This window comes from Macrosteles quadrilineatus, unplaced genomic scaffold (assembly GCF_028750875.1).
Source record: "Macrosteles quadrilineatus isolate MER2022 unplaced genomic scaffold, UCM_ALF_1.0 Scaffold_2__2_contigs__length_208266976, whole genome shotgun sequence".
In the NCBI taxonomy this organism is placed as follows: Eukaryota; Metazoa; Arthropoda; class Insecta; order Hemiptera; family Cicadellidae; genus Macrosteles; species Macrosteles quadrilineatus.
Window position 1 is genome coordinate 120,807,452 of NW_026542595.1, and position 17,602 is coordinate 120,825,053.

General features: G+C 37.1%; 1 protein-coding gene across 1 annotated transcript; it reads right to left on the bottom strand.

Moving 5' to 3' along the window:
- Window positions 1-3,619: 3,619 nt before the first annotated feature.
- LOC128987857 (28S ribosomal protein S15, mitochondrial) lies at window positions 3,620-16,482 on the bottom strand. Its single transcript, XM_054408911.1, has 4 exons — window positions 16,033-16,482; window positions 5,892-6,025; window positions 4,518-4,710; window positions 3,620-3,919 (listed from the first exon to the last, which is right to left on the bottom strand). Exons 1-4 carry the CDS (start codon window positions 16,260-16,262, stop codon window positions 3,640-3,642), a joined length of 837 nt encoding a protein of 278 aa, XP_054264886.1. The 5' UTR covers window positions 16,263-16,482; the 3' UTR covers window positions 3,620-3,639.
- Between the last annotated feature and the right edge of the window lie 1,120 nt (window positions 16,483-17,602).

Sequence of the window (17,602 nt, forward strand, 5' to 3'; positions counted from 1 at the left end):
CAATAAAGTGCGAAGTAATGAGCTGATGTCGCCTGTCTGCCATGGTATCTTATGGATCCGGGACGTCTGTCACTAAACAACACCACTTTGCGACGTTGCCGATTCTACCAGGCCGCGGCCTGTAGTTAAAGAGGGCCGTGGTTGTAACAGCTGTTTTGTTTGGAAGCAGCTAATGGTATTTTTCTATTTACGAAAGCTTGGTTACTGGTCCAGATTATGGACATCCCAAAAGGTCGACATTGAAATAAGACAACTAAAAATATCGAGAGTGTCGGTAATGTGGGATATCTGTCTTGAAACGACAGGAAAAAGTAGTAACTTTAGTAGTAGTGTTTACCATCAGCCTAAATTGAAAAAAAATACTTAAATAACTTTTTAAGTGCCCTCTTTTTAGTTTATTGTATGTAAAATAGTCTATGTTTTCATATTATCTGCCTAACACAACGTTGTTAACATTGACTTGTAATAAAAATAACTCTGCAACCAAACCCTTAAGTTTTACCGTTGACTACTTACTATATACAGAGTTAGTAAAAAGTGTGGAGACCGCCTGTTATTTTTTTTTAACGGCCCATACTAGAAAAACTAAACTCAGCACACCTATATGGCATGTTATGAAGTACTTTTTGGGCTTAACCTCCACTTGGTGTACATCCCCAAAATGGGGGATTTTGAGGGAAAGGGAAACTCAAAAATTTCTAATGGAAAGACCCCTCATTTTGAAGGTCCTGGTAAAAGAAAACAAACAACGCAAATTAGAGGTCTCTATCTCAATCCAGTATAAAATAGCAGCCAATTGAAATTATCAGAAGTTAAATTTAACTTACAGCTTTCCAAGTCTGGAGACCCCCTGTAAATTTTGTAACTGCTCACACTAGGAAAACTTAACTCTACACACCTATTTCGGCATGTTATGACGTACTTTTTAAGCCTAATAGCCACTTGGTTCCCAAACCCAAAATGGGGGATTTTGGGGGAAACTCAAAAGCTTTAAATGATAAGCCCCATCGAGTGACCCCTCATTTTTAAGGTCCTGGTAAAAGAAAACTAACAACGCAAACTAGAGGTTTCTATCTCAGTCTAGACTGGACAGCAGTCTAGACTCAACTTCTGTGTCGCCCGCCACAACACCGATCGGTACCATAATAGTTATTGGCCATTTTTTGTGTTTTGTGTTAAGTGTTTTAAATGTTAAAAACTGTAAATCTCAATGTTTTTTTTTTTAACGATGAGTTTGCAAGAACGAAAAGACGATGAAGACGTCCGCCTGAAGATGATCCCATGAGGATCAAAACCGGTCGCCTTTCAAGGTCAAAAGGATCACTTGACAGCAGGTAATTTCACCAGTACATGTATTGATCAGTGATTCGGAGCCTTAACTCAAACAAAATGAACCAAGTAAATATTGGAACAACCGATACCAGCAGTATCGCAATAAAAGTATCGATACCTATTGGTATCGATAGTATCGCAACATCCCTAGTGAGGAGAACCTTGACAATATCAAGACGAGTTGTGAAGGAGAATTGAAGTGAGATACTTTAACTTGACATTGGTGCGATGTTTGTTCTAAATGCCAAAAATCAGTTAATTTGTGGCAGCACTACTGTTCCATCATAAGACTGATGTTTCGTCTTGAAAATGTGATAGAGAAACTGCCAATCTAATAGGTCTATACTCCTCACCACCTTATTTTGAGGCAGCCCCAACTAACCTGCAGGGCCATTACTGGGCTGGTCTCGCACGGCGCCTTTTTACAATCCTGTTAGTGATGCTTCCTTGGACACCCTAGTTCAATATTTACATCCTACTAATATTATAAATGAGAAAGTTTGGATGTATGGATGTATGTTTGTGACAGGTGAACGCGAAAAATACTGGTCGGATTGGGCTGAAATTTGGCATGATGATAGCTCACATTCCCGATTAACATATAGGCATATTCTTATTTCAAAAATCCTTTCTGGCTCCGCCCAGTGGCTCTGGAGTTTCCCATGTTAACCTTATGAGGAATGGAATTATTGAATCTTAACCGCTGTTTCAATTAAACAAGTTGGTTCTGTTCTATGATGTTCAATAGCATTAAAGTTACAAGGATTAACAACAGGGTGCAGCACTATTATTTCTTTTACATTTATGACAACAGCTAATTTGCAACCAAAAGGTGAGTGAGCGTAGCGAACGAACTTAAACCTGGAGGCGAGTTAGCGTAGCGAACGAGCTCCATGACTTTCCATGACTATCCATGACCGTTTACCATCGATTTCCATGACTCACGAACTTTACTCAAATTATAATATAACATACACACACAAATAAAACTGCCTAGATATCGCAGAAACTACTGAAATATGTATTAACAAACAACAATGGAGTACAATGGTACAACAATGAACTAATACAAACTCAAAAATCATAAAATAATACAACTGAAATAAATTGAATCGTCGAAAATTTGTGAAAAATCCTGAAAAATGCTACAGTAGTCGGAGTTACGGCGGACTAGAGCATTGAATAGTTCCCTCAAATCATCCATCATGGGGAATTTCCATGACTTTCCATGACCTTTTACCTATTTCCATGACTTTCAATGACCAGAATTTTTTTCCATGACTTTCCATGACTATCCCTGACTTTCCAGAATGTGGACACCCTGTCCAAGCTAAAGGTGAGTGAGCGTAGCGAACGAGCTCCAACCTAAAGGTGAGTGAGCGTAGCGAACAAACTTCAACCAGGACGTGATTGAGCCATGCGAACGAGATAATCTTGAAAATTAAGAAGTTAAACGGGGCAAAGCCCGCGGGTTACAGCTAGTTAATAATAAAATTACAATCTGATATATTAATTGACTCGTTCAAATTAATAATATAATGTACAACTTTTACGGTTTATACTATGTTACTTGGTATTTTGTTTATAGCTCAAAAACGGTAAAAGTTGTGTGTTTTAGATGGGAAAAAAACATAAATGTTTGTTGGTTCAGGGGGGCCCAAAACCCAAACTCGAAAATCCTGACGAAAATAATACTTTCTGCATTTCCTATGTATTGGGGGAGAAAGTAAAAATCACTAGCCCCCAACGGCTCACTGCATGGTGCACAGTGCATTTCTCTATCGTCAAAAACGACAAATCTTTACCAACTCTCATTTTAACCCTAATATGTTTACTAAAGACAGTTCTTCACTAAATGTTTATTATGCGTTTTGAGTCCGTTTTCAATTTTAAAAATCAAACTGATTTACTTCAAATTATTTATTGCATTATATAACTTATTGGTACCCGATGATGCTAAAAAGAAGCTTAAATTAGCCTTCAAATAAAAATAAAGTCAGTTTTTTATTTGTGCTTCAGATTAGACTCAGCTGTTATTTCAGCTTTAAACATCATCCTATGGTTCGGCCGCTTAGAAAACAACCTGCGCGCTAATGCTTAACCAATGCTGGAGGAGGTCGCTTTCTAAGCGGCCGAACTATAGTTAATCAACAGCTTGTATCAACAAAGCTAAAAAATCCTACTCCTTTTTCTAGTCCTAGATTAAAAAATTTCTCAATCGCGTTCACAACTTCAAAAAGTAAGAAGTTTAATTTAGTGAGAGAGTAAGAAATTAGTGTAAAAATAGTTTAACCAATGTACACATATTTATTCCATAATTTCTTTAGGTTTGACCACTTGCAGTTCCTGCAACTGTTTGCGCACAGATTCAATATCCTCGTCTGTTACAGTTTGTTCCGCACCACACTCGGCTTCTGTTTTTTTCATCCAGATAAGCTTCTCCAATTTCTCCTTCAGGAATCCCTCCTGTTGAGACTCTAGCAGTTCCTTATATTCTTGTAAACGTACGACCTTCACTTTTTCAATGTACAATGCTGTCAATCTGCGTAGGGATTCCTTCCGCTCCACACGCTTTTCGGCGCCAAACCTTTGAACAGATTTTTGTGTTAGAAAATCTCACTACTAGTCTTGAAATAGGAAGAGTCGAACAGTGAACGATACTTTTCATCAAGATGCATAAAACCACAAAGCGTTTTATTTTAAAATAGCGAAATATATTTTTTATTAGGCCTAATATACTTTGTATATAGTTTTTATGGCATTGTTGAGCAATTTATTTGAATATCAGCTGTTCCATCAATATTCATACCAATATAATATAGTAATTTGTGTAACTAGTGGACTATGAACACTTAGGCAAACAAACAGCAAACAAACTTAGGATGAGTCAATAAACTAAAATTAAAATATAATTAGAACTTTGAGGTCTGAACGGAGGTGTAATAAGTTTATAGACAAAAATGTCTTCTCTCCACGATCACTTTTATATCGGTTTTAGTTAGGTAAAATTGTAAAAGATCGTTTTATTTAGTTTTATAAGGCATGGATCATGTAAGGAATCTATATCCTGGAACCTCAAACAAAAGTTATCCTCTAAAAGTCAATACTGACATGAATGTACCGGTAACTCTGTTTTGATACAAGAAAATAATATAAAAATGGGCCTTTTGCAGGAAAAGACTTACTTGTACACTTTGTGCTCCAAATCAAGTTTGTCCAGAATCCATTCGTACTTCTTGTAGTCTTGATGTTTGAGTTGCTCCAACAGTTTATGCCTTCTGTCGATGAATTCTTTTAAACATACTTTACTTTTTATATCTCTTGGAAACTGGGCCATGTGAATCTGAAGATTCCTTATTTTCACAGTTATCTTGGCAACTGAAGCAGTTTTTCAGAATTAAATAAAAACTCCACATAACAGGTCTTATTTAAACACAAAGCTCAGTAACTTGTAGCAAAATGGTTATAACAGTAACAGATCGATAGATTGGTAACTAAAAAGAAAAACAAAAGGCCTGGAGGTATACAACTAACTTACAATAGAAAAACTATTTATGTAAGGAATATTCCCATTCAATGATAAACTAAAGTAGGTACAAATGTCACACTTTATATTCAATAGCATTTTTAATCAGAGAAGGAAATCGAAGCCAGGAGGATAAAGCTCAGCTGCTAACTTAATGCCACTACACCGTGACGATGTAGGTCCATCGGTTAGCCTTTTGCTTGGATCGTGACAATGTCAACCAGTATGTGTGTAACAAGGCTTGTCCGCTTTAGTAATTTTTAATTAGGCCTATAATTTAAATATTCGATTGAGTTATCTGTTTTAACTTCAACGACACTGCTTCTGCCGAGATTTACATGTCTGATGCTGGCATTGTGATGCCGAAACGGCCGTAACAACAGTTACAAATTTGGTGCTGAGAAGGTAAAAGCCTACTTTTTTTGTTGATACGTTTAACTTGATTATGCCGCCTGATGATTTTTTCATGGTTTATTTATTTCATAATTTTAACCATAGGCCTATATAAGTTATTCTTGTCATTCCATCGTTAACTTATCCCCATTTTTTTTTCATTCTAATTTATCAAATAATAATTTGTTATTTAAGAATTACAAATCAACTGAAAAAAGACTGCCCTACCATAAACCAAAAAAGTCCAAACTACCCTGAAACAAAGAATGGCCCAAATTCAAATTCCAACAGCCCTAGTCCAAGAAATAAAACTCGGAGGACATGACTCCGCTGCATATCCGTCATCGTGTTGTCCAATCAACCTAACCTTAAGTTAATACTAGTGAGACGGTGTGCAAGTTAATATTTTTCTAAATAGCCTACAGTAACTTTTAGACTGTAGGATTAGTGATTAGTGATAAAGAAAACACCTTAGATGTCACGCAAGGTGGCTTGATGTATGGGGTGATGTAAATATTTTACCTACAAGAACTCCAGGCAACAACAAACGTATATATAATACAACTGAATTCAAGCTCTTGAAACTGGGATGGCAAAATAATGGCCTAGGTTAGTAGGTTTTTCTACTTGATGGACTTACTTTTCACTTCAGGTGAATTGTCATCAAGTTGATGGGACTTAACTCTATTCACATATTGATGCATAAACTCTTCCTTCAGAAATGGCCGACGTAAAAATTCCAAGGTGTGAATACGTTTGATGTTCTCATCAGCACTGAAATCAAATCAACAATTAACCTACTTTTAACTTACAATGCAAATTCCTAGACAATACGTTATTTTAAATTATTATAAAAAAATATTTAGCCTTTTAGACTTATCTAGCCTATAATTTGGCATAACCTAAAATATATTTTCCAACCAATGCATTGAAATTATCATATTGCCACACCTGTAAACAGTTTACGCAAAAATATATAGGCCTAGGCTACAACTAAAAAGTGAATCTGTGGGGTACACTTCCATATCTGTTGGCACAAACAACCGAATTAAAATATCGATTAATATATCAATTATTCGATATATTGTTTGGTTATTTTTTAGGATTTTTTGAGAGGATAGCAGGCTTACCTGAATGGGAAAGAGTCCAAACTGGCACAGGAAACACAAAACAAAACTTTACACTATATACACAAAACATTAGAATGTTTTGTGTATATAGTGTAAAGTTTTGTTTTGTGTTTCCTGTGCCAGTTTGGACTCTTTCCCATTCAGGTAAGCCTGCTATCCTCTCAAAAAATCCTAAAAAATCTAGGCCATTGTGCTCTATGCTACACCCTTAACCTCATATTGTTTGGTTAGTTAGGTAAGATTAACCTAACCTAACTAACCAAACGATATATCAAATTAAACAATTGAATATGCTTAATCAATATTACTCATTCGGTTGTTTGTGCCAACAGATATGGAAGTGTACCCAATCTGTGTGTTATGATGAGTTAATTATGGTGGTAGGAAAATCTTGTGTGTATTACAAGCACAAATAGTCATTGCTGCTCTCGAAATATATGGCCACATTCAGCTATGAGCTAAAGCTTCATGCGGCCATGTACAGTTTTCTCAAGCAGCAATGACGTACTTTTGCGCTCTTAATACACAAATATATAGGCCTAATTCAATACAATATTAGCAAGTTTTTCTAATATTAAATGTAAGATAAACCAAGTGCTACACAACAGTTATTTAAGGGTGACTGTACACGTCCGGATGTAGCCTAGAGAGAACATTAGAGAGAATTCACCTAGGTACCTACATTTTCTGATTTGAATTTTCTTCAAAACTAAAAGGCGTAAAAGTACATCCTTTAAAGGCAATTATTTAATATGTCTACAATGAGATAAGATACCTAAGATGTAATTTTTAGCGAATTTCCCATATAGGGAATAAGCTATTACCGTAGTACTCATGGTAAGACCTGGACGCGGGACCGATTTTTTTTTTCATTTTGAGGTTCCTAGAGGCCAAAAACACCATCCGTTCAAATTCATATATATATATATATTTATATATTTATATATTTATATATTTATATATTTATATATTTATATATTTATATATATATATATATATGTGTCCGTCAGCACGATAACTCGAGCAAAAATGATCCGATTTTGATGAAATTTGGTACAAACGTGTAAACCTACGTTTATTCGAACGAGTTCGCGATCCAGCATGATCGGACCATGGGAACGGGGGTTTACGGGGGGTTTTATGGGATAAAAATAGGTTTTTCCCATTTTTGACCCAAAAAACATAAAATTTAGCAATTTCTTTCCAAACCATTTTGTAGAGCTTAAAAAAACAAATAATTTAGTATATTGAAGCGTTATTATGCGCCTAATGGTTACGGAGAAAATTCCAAAAAATTGTAAATTTAAAATTCCCATGTTATTCTTATAGAGAATAAGTAAATTGTTGTAGTTTGCTTGTTTATGAACATATTTTGATCAAATTTGGAAAATGTTTTTATTTCTTACTAACTATTAACGTTTTACAAAAAAAAAAACAGTTTTACTCTCCCTGATGCAGCAAACCTAAGTACTAGTTAAACTAATTCTATTTAAATAGAGAATAAAATGTTATATTTTTAAGTAGACATTTCAGTGTAAATCCAATCAGTCAAATGGAAATTCGCTTAGTCTGCAGGTTTGCTGCGGCGGGGGTATTAGATGTCTACCTACAATTTTTTTCACGCTTAATCCGAAAATGCAATCAGTTTTTGTCGGAGAGAATCCTAAGTGGCTGTAAAGCGAAGGTTAAAATTACGAATTTAACCCTCCAAGTATCTCTAGTTTTGGTCTTAATGTTCGCCCATTTATTGCGCAATCGCAGGGTATTATTAAAATGTATCTTAGAAACTTAAATACAATGTAAAGTACCTATACTGTTTTATATATCATTTTGTTTGGAAAATTATGGGCTTCAATGTAACATAAAAAACATTACAAAAAAATGTTCAACAATTTTTGTGGGGTTAATATTTCTCAAAAATTATAAAATAAATGAAAAAAATTTATGTTTGCGCTCAATAAATTGTTATAATTTATAGTTCTACAAATATTTTAAAATAACCACTTTGTTCAGAATTTTATGAGGATTCCAAAAATATAATAATATAAGGAAGTAGGTTTGCAAATAAATAAGTTATGGGCAAAAAAACAGATTTCGGTACATAGCGTTTAGCTAAGAATGCATAGCCTAACCATAGCTAGGAATCTGGCTGATAATTTACATCAATATCACTACCTACTTCTTCAGGATCATCAACCAGCCCTTCAAAATCACTTAAATCTTCTTATAATGCACCACGTATATCACTACTTTTGATTTTTAAAAACTCAAAAAATTATAAACGTAATAAAACACATCAGTCATCGGTGCGAGGTTAACCAAGCTGTTTACAAATACGGAAGTCAGCTGTCTGCTACAATATTTTCGGAACTAAAATGAAAAGCGAATAGAAACAGACATCAGGAGAAAGCTCTGAATCTGCTGAAAAAAACGATACCCAACTCGATCCAGTTCAATCCGATTCAGTAAGTCCCAGAGCCGTCGCCGTTAACAGTGTTTGTGAGTCGCAAAAGCGACACATAACACTACAGCGGATGTGTTATGAGTCGCTTTTACGACACATAACACTCGGAGGGTTAAGGTTAATTTAGCGGTAGATGGTGTTATGGCGGGGTCCGTATGTAGGCTGAGGATTGAGTGAGGAGAGCAAACAGCTGTTTATACTCGACTTAATGCGGAACGTAATGAATTTGTTTTGAAACTAAATAATCAGCTAGCTTATTTAGGCATGTGGGGAAGATAGGTCGGGTTTTATGTGGATTCGTGACTGTATTAAGTGTTTTGAAGTTAGGTTAGATTAGGAAGGTTAAGTTTAGGTTATAATGAACCTACTTATTCATTTACTTTACCTCCAGACTGTCTTTGCACAATTGAAATAGTGGGTGAAACACATAATAACTATATTAAAAATGCTTGATAGATTACCTAATTTTTAACCTATCTTCAAAGGACTTAATACAGACACGAATCCACATAAGGACCAACCTATTTTCCTCACATGACTTTTTTGTCATTAACTTAACTTAAATGGAATTTTTTGTAAATTAAGAGGGTTGTTGGGTTACGTTATGTTAGAATAGATTATCTGAGTTTAATTTAATATAGCCTAAAAGGGATTCAATAACTTCTTGTATGTCTTACAGCTAAAGAAAATATTTTTACCAAGCATAGAATCTCGCATTGTTGTGGTTACCTTATTACACATGTAATATTATTTATTAGTTCCTGATACATGAAATTATGCACTGTTGCAAGGTTTCACTTTTAGGCACTGTGGGATTATTCACTAAGTATGGCACGTTAGTTAACAGACGTTGAGGGTGGAATTGAGGACGATCATGTCGTTATTGAAGTGGCAGTGGCATAGCTTCTATTACTTGTATTGTACGAGAATAAATTCAATTTTTAGCGAATTTCCCAAATAGGGAATTTTAAGCTATTACCGTAGTACTCATGGTAAGACCTGGACGCGGGACCGATTTTTTTTTTCGTTTTGAGGTCCCTAGAGGCCAAAAACACCATCCGTTCAAATTCATAAATATATATATATATTAAAAACAAAACATATATAACAAAGTACCCTTTTAGTAATTATTTTATTTTTCATGACGACATGTTTCGGAACTAAGTCCATTGTCAAGTCATTTTTACCATCATTATGGTAAAAATGACTTGACAATGGACTTAGTTCCGAAACATGTCGTCATGAAAAATAAAATAATTACTAAAAGGGTACTTTGTTATATATGTTTTGTTTTTATTATATTAGTAGCCCTAAAAATGCAAGAAAATAATATATATATATATATATATATATATATATATATGTGTGTGTCCATCAGCACGATAACTCGAGCAAAAATGATCCGATTTTGATGAAATTTGGTAGAAACGTGTAAACCTACGTTTATTCGAACGAATTCGCGATCCAGCATAATCGGACCATGGGAACGGGTGTTTACGGGGGGTTTTATGGGGTAAAAATAGGTTTTTCCCATTTTTGACCCAAAAATCATAAAATTTAGCAATTTATTTCCAAACCATTTTGTAGAGCTTCAAAAAACAAATAATTTGGTACATTGAAGCGTTGTTATGCGCCTAATGGTTACGGAGAAAATTCCAAAAAATTGTAAATTTAAAATTCCCATGTTATTCTTATGGAGAATGAGTAAACTGTTGTAGTTTGCTTGTTTATGAACATATTTTGATCAAATTTGGAAAATGTTTTTATTTCTTACTAACTATTAACATAACATAACTATTAACATAGCTATGCAGCAAACCTAAGTACTTGTTAAACTAATTCTATTTAAATCGGGAATAAATGTTATATTTTTAAGTAGACATTTCAGTGTAAATCCAATCAGTCAAATGGAAATTCGCTTAGTCTGCAGGTTTGCTGCGGCGGGTGTATTTTATAATTAATGTTGATGTGATTAATAGTTTAAGTATCGTACCTACTTGAGTTAAGTACCCCCGTCCTAGTTGGGTATGCAGATGACGTTGCGGCCTTAATAGCTGCACGTAGCATTGAGCTTGCCCAGCTGAAACTAAATCGAGTCATGCGAACCATTAACGCATGGATGGCAGAACATGGTCTCTCGCTCGCTCTGAGCAAAACTGAGATTGTGATTCTGACTAAAAAGAGGATTGACTGACACCATCGTGCCTTTGATGGTGGGGAACGTTGAAGTCCAAACCACTCGTGCCGCAAAGTACCTTGGGGTCATGGTGGACAGCAAGCTCAGCTGGCGAGACCAGATCACCCGTACGGCGGACAAGGCCGCTAAAATGGTTTCTTCCCTTAGTCGGTTAATGGCCAATGTCGGAGGTCCACGGTCCAGCCGCAGAAGGCTGTTGATGTCTGCGGTCCAGTCCGTGCTCCTGTACGGTGCGGAAGTCTGGGCAGACGCTCTCAATAAGGAGGTATATAGGATGCGGCTCGCCCGAGTGCAGCGTCAGGCAGCACTAAGGGTAGCATCTGCCTATCGAACAGTGTCCGAACCCGCCGTCCTGGTGGTTGCTGGAGTCATCCCCGTCAAACTTTTGGCAGCGGAGAGGAAGGCAATTTATCAGCGCCGTGGGGAGGACCAGGCAAGAATTGAGGAACGCACCCGGACCTTCCAGCTGTGGCAGGAGAGCTGGGAACAGGAGACAAGGGGGCTCTGGACCAGGCGACTGATACAACAGGTCCAACCTTGGGTTAATCGGCGGTGCGGAGAGGTGAACTTCTACCTCACCCAATTTCTGACGGGTCACGGCTTTTTCCGGTCGTACCTGTTCAGGATGGGCAAAGCCGTGTCACCCGATTGCATATACTGCCCAGGCATTCCCGATGACGTGGAACACACTTTCTTCCACTGCCAGCATTGGGAAAGGCCCCGCCTAGAGGCTCAACAGTTCGTAGGACTGCTGTCGGTGGACACAGTCATACCGATGATGATGGAGGGTGAGGACATTTGGACCTGTGTGTCACTTTACATCCAGGGTGTTCTCCGCGCCAAGAAGCTTGACCTCGACCGGGATGCGGTGTAGGTCAAAAAATAAATAATGCCAGAAACGGTGCGAGCCCTGTGGGCTTAGGTCACATGTTGGCCTGACTTGAAGTAATGTGACAAACAATCCCAGGTCTGTGTCCGACAGAGTTGTTGGGGGCGTAATGGGTGAAAATGAAAATAATTAATAACTCGAAGGACCAGAACTAATTAATAGTTCAAGAGAAAAATAATTAAATTAGAGAAAATGGCGAATCTGCAATTTGAAGGGCACTGAGGTCCCGAGATGGAATAAAATGTCTTGTGAGGGGCAAATGAGATTAGTTTTAGAGTCTAATTAAAACACACACAAAACTTTAAGGTTGTACCTTGAGTCCAATTATCCAAAGGTGGAGAGTATGGCAGCGGCGTCGTCTATGGTGGAGCGATGGCGGATGGCGGAGTCCTTAGACCGAGTGCTTCTGTTTTGTAGAATTTTGGAGAACGCAACGCACCCAAGTTCATAATCACAAAGAGCTCACTAATACGCGGAAGTCGCGGTGAAAACGTACGGAAAGTCTAGAAGTAATACACGGACGCGCACACACTGTCTTGAGGTTTGAAGTGTCTGAAAGCACTAGATCACAATTTAAGTAATTTAATCACAAACAAAAGGGGGAAATTAAAATGTATATATAGTTAAATGTACTATAGAGGAGAGGGAGGCCAGATATAATTAATCTATAGCCTAAAAAATACGTTTAAGAGAGATAAAATGGGCAATTAATGTCCCGAGATACGAGAAACGGAATACACCGTGAGTTATGGACGCCGACCGTGGACAGACAGACGCCGATCGCCGGCTTCACACCTTGAAAAATGCAATTGCGGTTTAGAGGGGTCTAGGAATTCGATGGCCAATAGGAAATGCGATTGAAGCAAACACGGCGTCAGGTGATTCATGGGTATGTAGTACAGGAAAATAGGCCTTACTGTGGCGGGAAATTCGAGCAGGCTTAGCAATCTCATTTGAATATTGAAAGCGGGAGTCTATTTACAATAAATTGTTACTGAGACTAAATAATATTACAATAAATGTGGTGATTTATATACACATTAGCATGATTAATTAACCAGTGACTTAATTAACATAATGATTAATTTCTAAATAATCTAAAAATATGAATACCGAACATTCCGGCCCCCTTGAAGCATTACAGCTTCAACAGACAATTAATTAAAAAACACAAGAGCAAACGTAAACCACACTTAAATCTAATATGTACATAGAGTAGGTTTCTTGGACTTAGTCTTCATGGGAAGACCTTGTGAACAGGCCGTGTGAAAGTCCCAGAAGCTGTCTTCACTGTGACGACTCGAACTGTTCCATCAGCGCCAGGGTGAGTGGAGACGATGCGTCCAAGAGGCCAGGTGAGTGGAGGAGAATTGGAGTGAATGAGCACCAAGTCTCCGGTCTTCAAATTCTCATGAGGGGTGGTCCACTTGAATCGCTGCTGGAGGGAGTGGAGATATTCAAGCTGCCAACGCCTCCAGATACGCTGGTGAAAAGCCTGGACAAGCTGCCACTGACGAAGACGATTGAAGGGCACTTCAGACAGGTGAGGTTCCGGCAGGGCAACTAATGGAGCTCCGATGAGGAAATGTCCAGGGGTCAGCACAGAAATTTCGGAAGGGTCTGAACTAAGAGCTGTAAGAGGGCGCGAGTTTAGCATTGCCTCTACTTGAATGGACAAAGTTTGAAATTGGGTTAAAGTTAAAATGGTTTCACCAATTACCCGTTTCAGATGGTATTTTGCACTTTTAACGGCACTTTCCCATAAGCCACCTTGATGAGGTGCAGAGGGGGGGTTGAAATGGAAGTTAATTCCTTTGGGGGTGGTGAAATGAACAATTTTGTCCTGCGAATCAGGTGTAAGGATGGTTTCACGGATTACCTTGCGTAATTCCGAGTTTGCACCAACAAAGTTGGTTCCGCAGTCAGAATACAGATCGGAACAGAGTCCGCGTCTCGACACAAAACGTGTGAGAGCGGCAATGAAGCCTGAGGTGGTAAGATCGGTGACTACCTCTATATGAATAGCTTTGGTAGCCATGCAGATAAAAATACACAAATAGACCTTAATCTTTCTAAGAGCTTTGAGACTGCAAACGCGAACACTAAATGGTCCGGCGTAATCTACGCCTGTAGATGAGAATGGACGAGTAGGATTGACCCGATGAGCAGGTAAATCACCCATTAGAGGGATTTTGTTTCGTGGTTTATTTTTAAAGCACACAAGACACTTAAATATGCGCGAGCGGATAACGGATAAATGTACTATAGAGGAGAGGGAGGCCAGATATAATTAATCTATAGCCTAAAAAATACGTTTAAGAGAGGTAAAATGGGCAATTAATGTCCCGAGATACGAGAAACGGAATACACCGTGAGTTATGGACGCCGACCGTGGACAGACAGACGCCGATCGCCGGCTTCACACCTTGAAAAATGCAATTGCGGTTTAGAGGGGTCTAGGAATTCGATGGCCAATAGGAAATGCGATTGAAGCAAACACGGCGTCAGGTGATTCATGGGTATGTAGTACAGGAAAATAGGCCTTACTGTGGCGGGAAATTCGAGCAGGCTTAGCAATCTCATTTGAATATTGAAAGCGGGAGTCTATTTACAATAAATTGTTACTGAGACTAAATAATATTACAATAAATGTGGTGATTTATATACACATTAGCATGATTAATTAACCAGTGACTTAATTAACATAATGATTAATTTCTAAATAATCTAAAAATATGAATACCGAACAAGAGTAGAGGGGGTTTTTTAGTGAGTAGTCTGTGACAAACTCAGGAGTCTCACACTACAGGCTGGCTACCTGTGTGCGTAAAAGCATTTTCCCTCCTCACCCTAAAAAAAAAAAAAAAACTTGAGTTAAGTAACTTTAATGGGTTTGGACCGCTTTCCCTTAAAAGTGTTTGACTTCATTACAAAAATGCCACTGGCGTATATACGAGCAAAAAAAAAAAAAAAAAAAAAAAAAAAGTACTGTAGGACTATTTTATAAACGGTATCAAAGTCCATCTGCTTTCACAAATCAAATTATTGCATATTGTAGGCCTAATACTGATTTTGGTCTCATGTCGTCGTGAGTGATTTTGTTTGTTTAGCATCAAATGTAAACAGCTAACTTAACAGCTGTTTCCACTCCACAAACCTTCCTCCCCTTTTAGTGTTAGTCGCTGCTAGGGGTACAGTTTCTTAACTGGGCTACGCTAATATCGATTGAAACCATTCAAATTGAAAATATTAATTAATAGGGTAAGTGATATTTTAAAATACCTATAACTATTATACAAACTATCATAACCTAACCTAACCAACCAAACTTACTGATGGTGAATAAATGGCTGCACTTTACTTGACGTCCTACACTCATTCGATTGGTTTTTTCGATTCGATATTTTCATTCGATATATCGTTTGGTTAGTTAGGTTAGGTTAACCTTACCTAACTAACCAAACGATATATCGAATGAAGCAATCGATTAATCGATATATCGATCGATATTTTCATTCGAATGAGTGCAGGACGTCAAGTAAAGTGCAGCCGAAAAAATCGCATGAAGGTTTACTAATCGAATCGATAGTTTTAATAGATATCACAGTAGCCCAGTTAAGAAACTGTAACTTACCCGCCGCTAGAACTTGGACTCGTCCAAACCCCAAATAGGAATAACTCAGCGAAACTGAAGCTTGATAAGCTATTAATTATTTAATTGTACGGCCACTTAGGAACCTCTCCGGCAAAAACTGATTGCATTTTTGGATTCTGCGTGAAAAAGCTCGGGTACAGTTTCTTAAATGGGCTATGCTAATATCGATTGAAACTATCGATTCGATAAGTAAACCTTCATGCGATTTTTTCACCCATCAGCAAGTTTGTTGGTTAGGTTAGGTTAGTTTTATTTTATAATAGATATATTTAAAAATATCGATTATTAATCAATATTTTCAATTCGATAGTTTCAATCAATCTTAGCATAGGCCTTGCCCAGTTAAGAAACTGTACCCAAATCTCTTGGTAGACATCTAAAAATTACATCATATCCCAGTGTAGACATGTTAAATAATTACCCCTTTAAAATGTGAGTAGGCCTACCTCTGAAGTTCTGTGGAGTCTCTCCATAGTGAAGGGATTTGTGTCATTTCCATTGTACCAAGAGTAGCCAAATCTCCAGTCATCTTCGGGTCATTAAAAGGTACAGGTTCTGGTCTAACCCATTTTATTTTCAAAGCAGACTTGAAATCTCTTCTGTTTTGTAATGAAAATGATGTAAACTTGTGGCTGCAAATCAAAGTTTTAGTTGGCCTACCAAGTAACGATGCCATTATTAGAGGCAAAACCTAAAGAAAATGCCAAAATACTAATATACTAATTCAAAACATAATACATTTTTTAAATCTAGAGCCAAGACTGAACTATGAACTAATACAATTATTTAATATAAGTATGAATTGAATAAAAATCTAAAATCTGAAGTCTGAAGCAGACAGATTAGCTAGCCTAGCAAACGGCAGACAGAAATAATTAAAATTGCAGCAGGAGCAGAGAGCAGAGCACTGAAGCAGTAAAGCTGAAGCAGAACCTTCAAGCTTGGAATGGAAGCTTACAAACCGTCGTGAAGTTATCGGATCTTTTCATCGGCGCTTTTTCGGATTGTAATAGATATGGGTTGGTATGCCTGCGGACGCCACAAACGTGTTTTGCAGGGATGTCGGAAACTCAATTCAATGACAATAAGGTGCGAAAATGATGTTTTTACATTTATATAATGTCAATTATACCTTGATAAAACGTGTATACACGTTAAAACTAATTAATTGACGTATTTTAAAAGGCATATTTGAGACCGTACTGTACATTATACGTAGCTATGGCTTAACATAACGCGATCAATTAAAACTCTAAACATAAAAAAGTGCATAATCTTTTTCCTAAGCCCATTACATCAACTTTGAGGTATTCTAATGGTAATATACAATGTGTAGAATACTCAGTATAAATATGATTGAGGCAGTCCAGTAAATTACGAAGCTATAAGGCAACATCTATATGGTTGATAGAAAATTGCGTCAGGAAAAAGTGCACAATCTTTTTCCTAAGCCAATCACATCAACTTTGAGGTATTCTAATGGTAATATACACATTGTATATTACCATTAGATTACCTCAAAGTTGATGTGATGGACTTAGGGTCAAATTGTGCACATTTTCCTGATGCGAGTTCCTATCAACCATATACATTTTGCCATATAACTTCGTAATTTAGGGGACTGCCTCAATCATATTTATACTGAGTATTCTACACATTGTTTATTACCATTAGAATACCTCAAAGTTGATGTGACTGGCTTAGGAAAAAGATTGTGCACTTTTTCCTGACGCAAATTCCTATCAACCATATAGATTTTGCCTTATAGCTTCGTAATTTACTGGACTGCCTCAATCATATTTATACTGAGTATTCTACACATTGTATATTACCATTAGAATACCTCAAAGTTGATGTGATGGGCTTAGGAAAAAGATTATGATTGTGCACTTTTTTATGTTCGGAGTTTTAATTGATCGCGTTATGTTAAGCCATAGCTACGTATAATGTACAGTACGGTCTCAAATATGCCTTTTAAAATACATCAATTAATTAGTTTTAACGTGTATACACGTT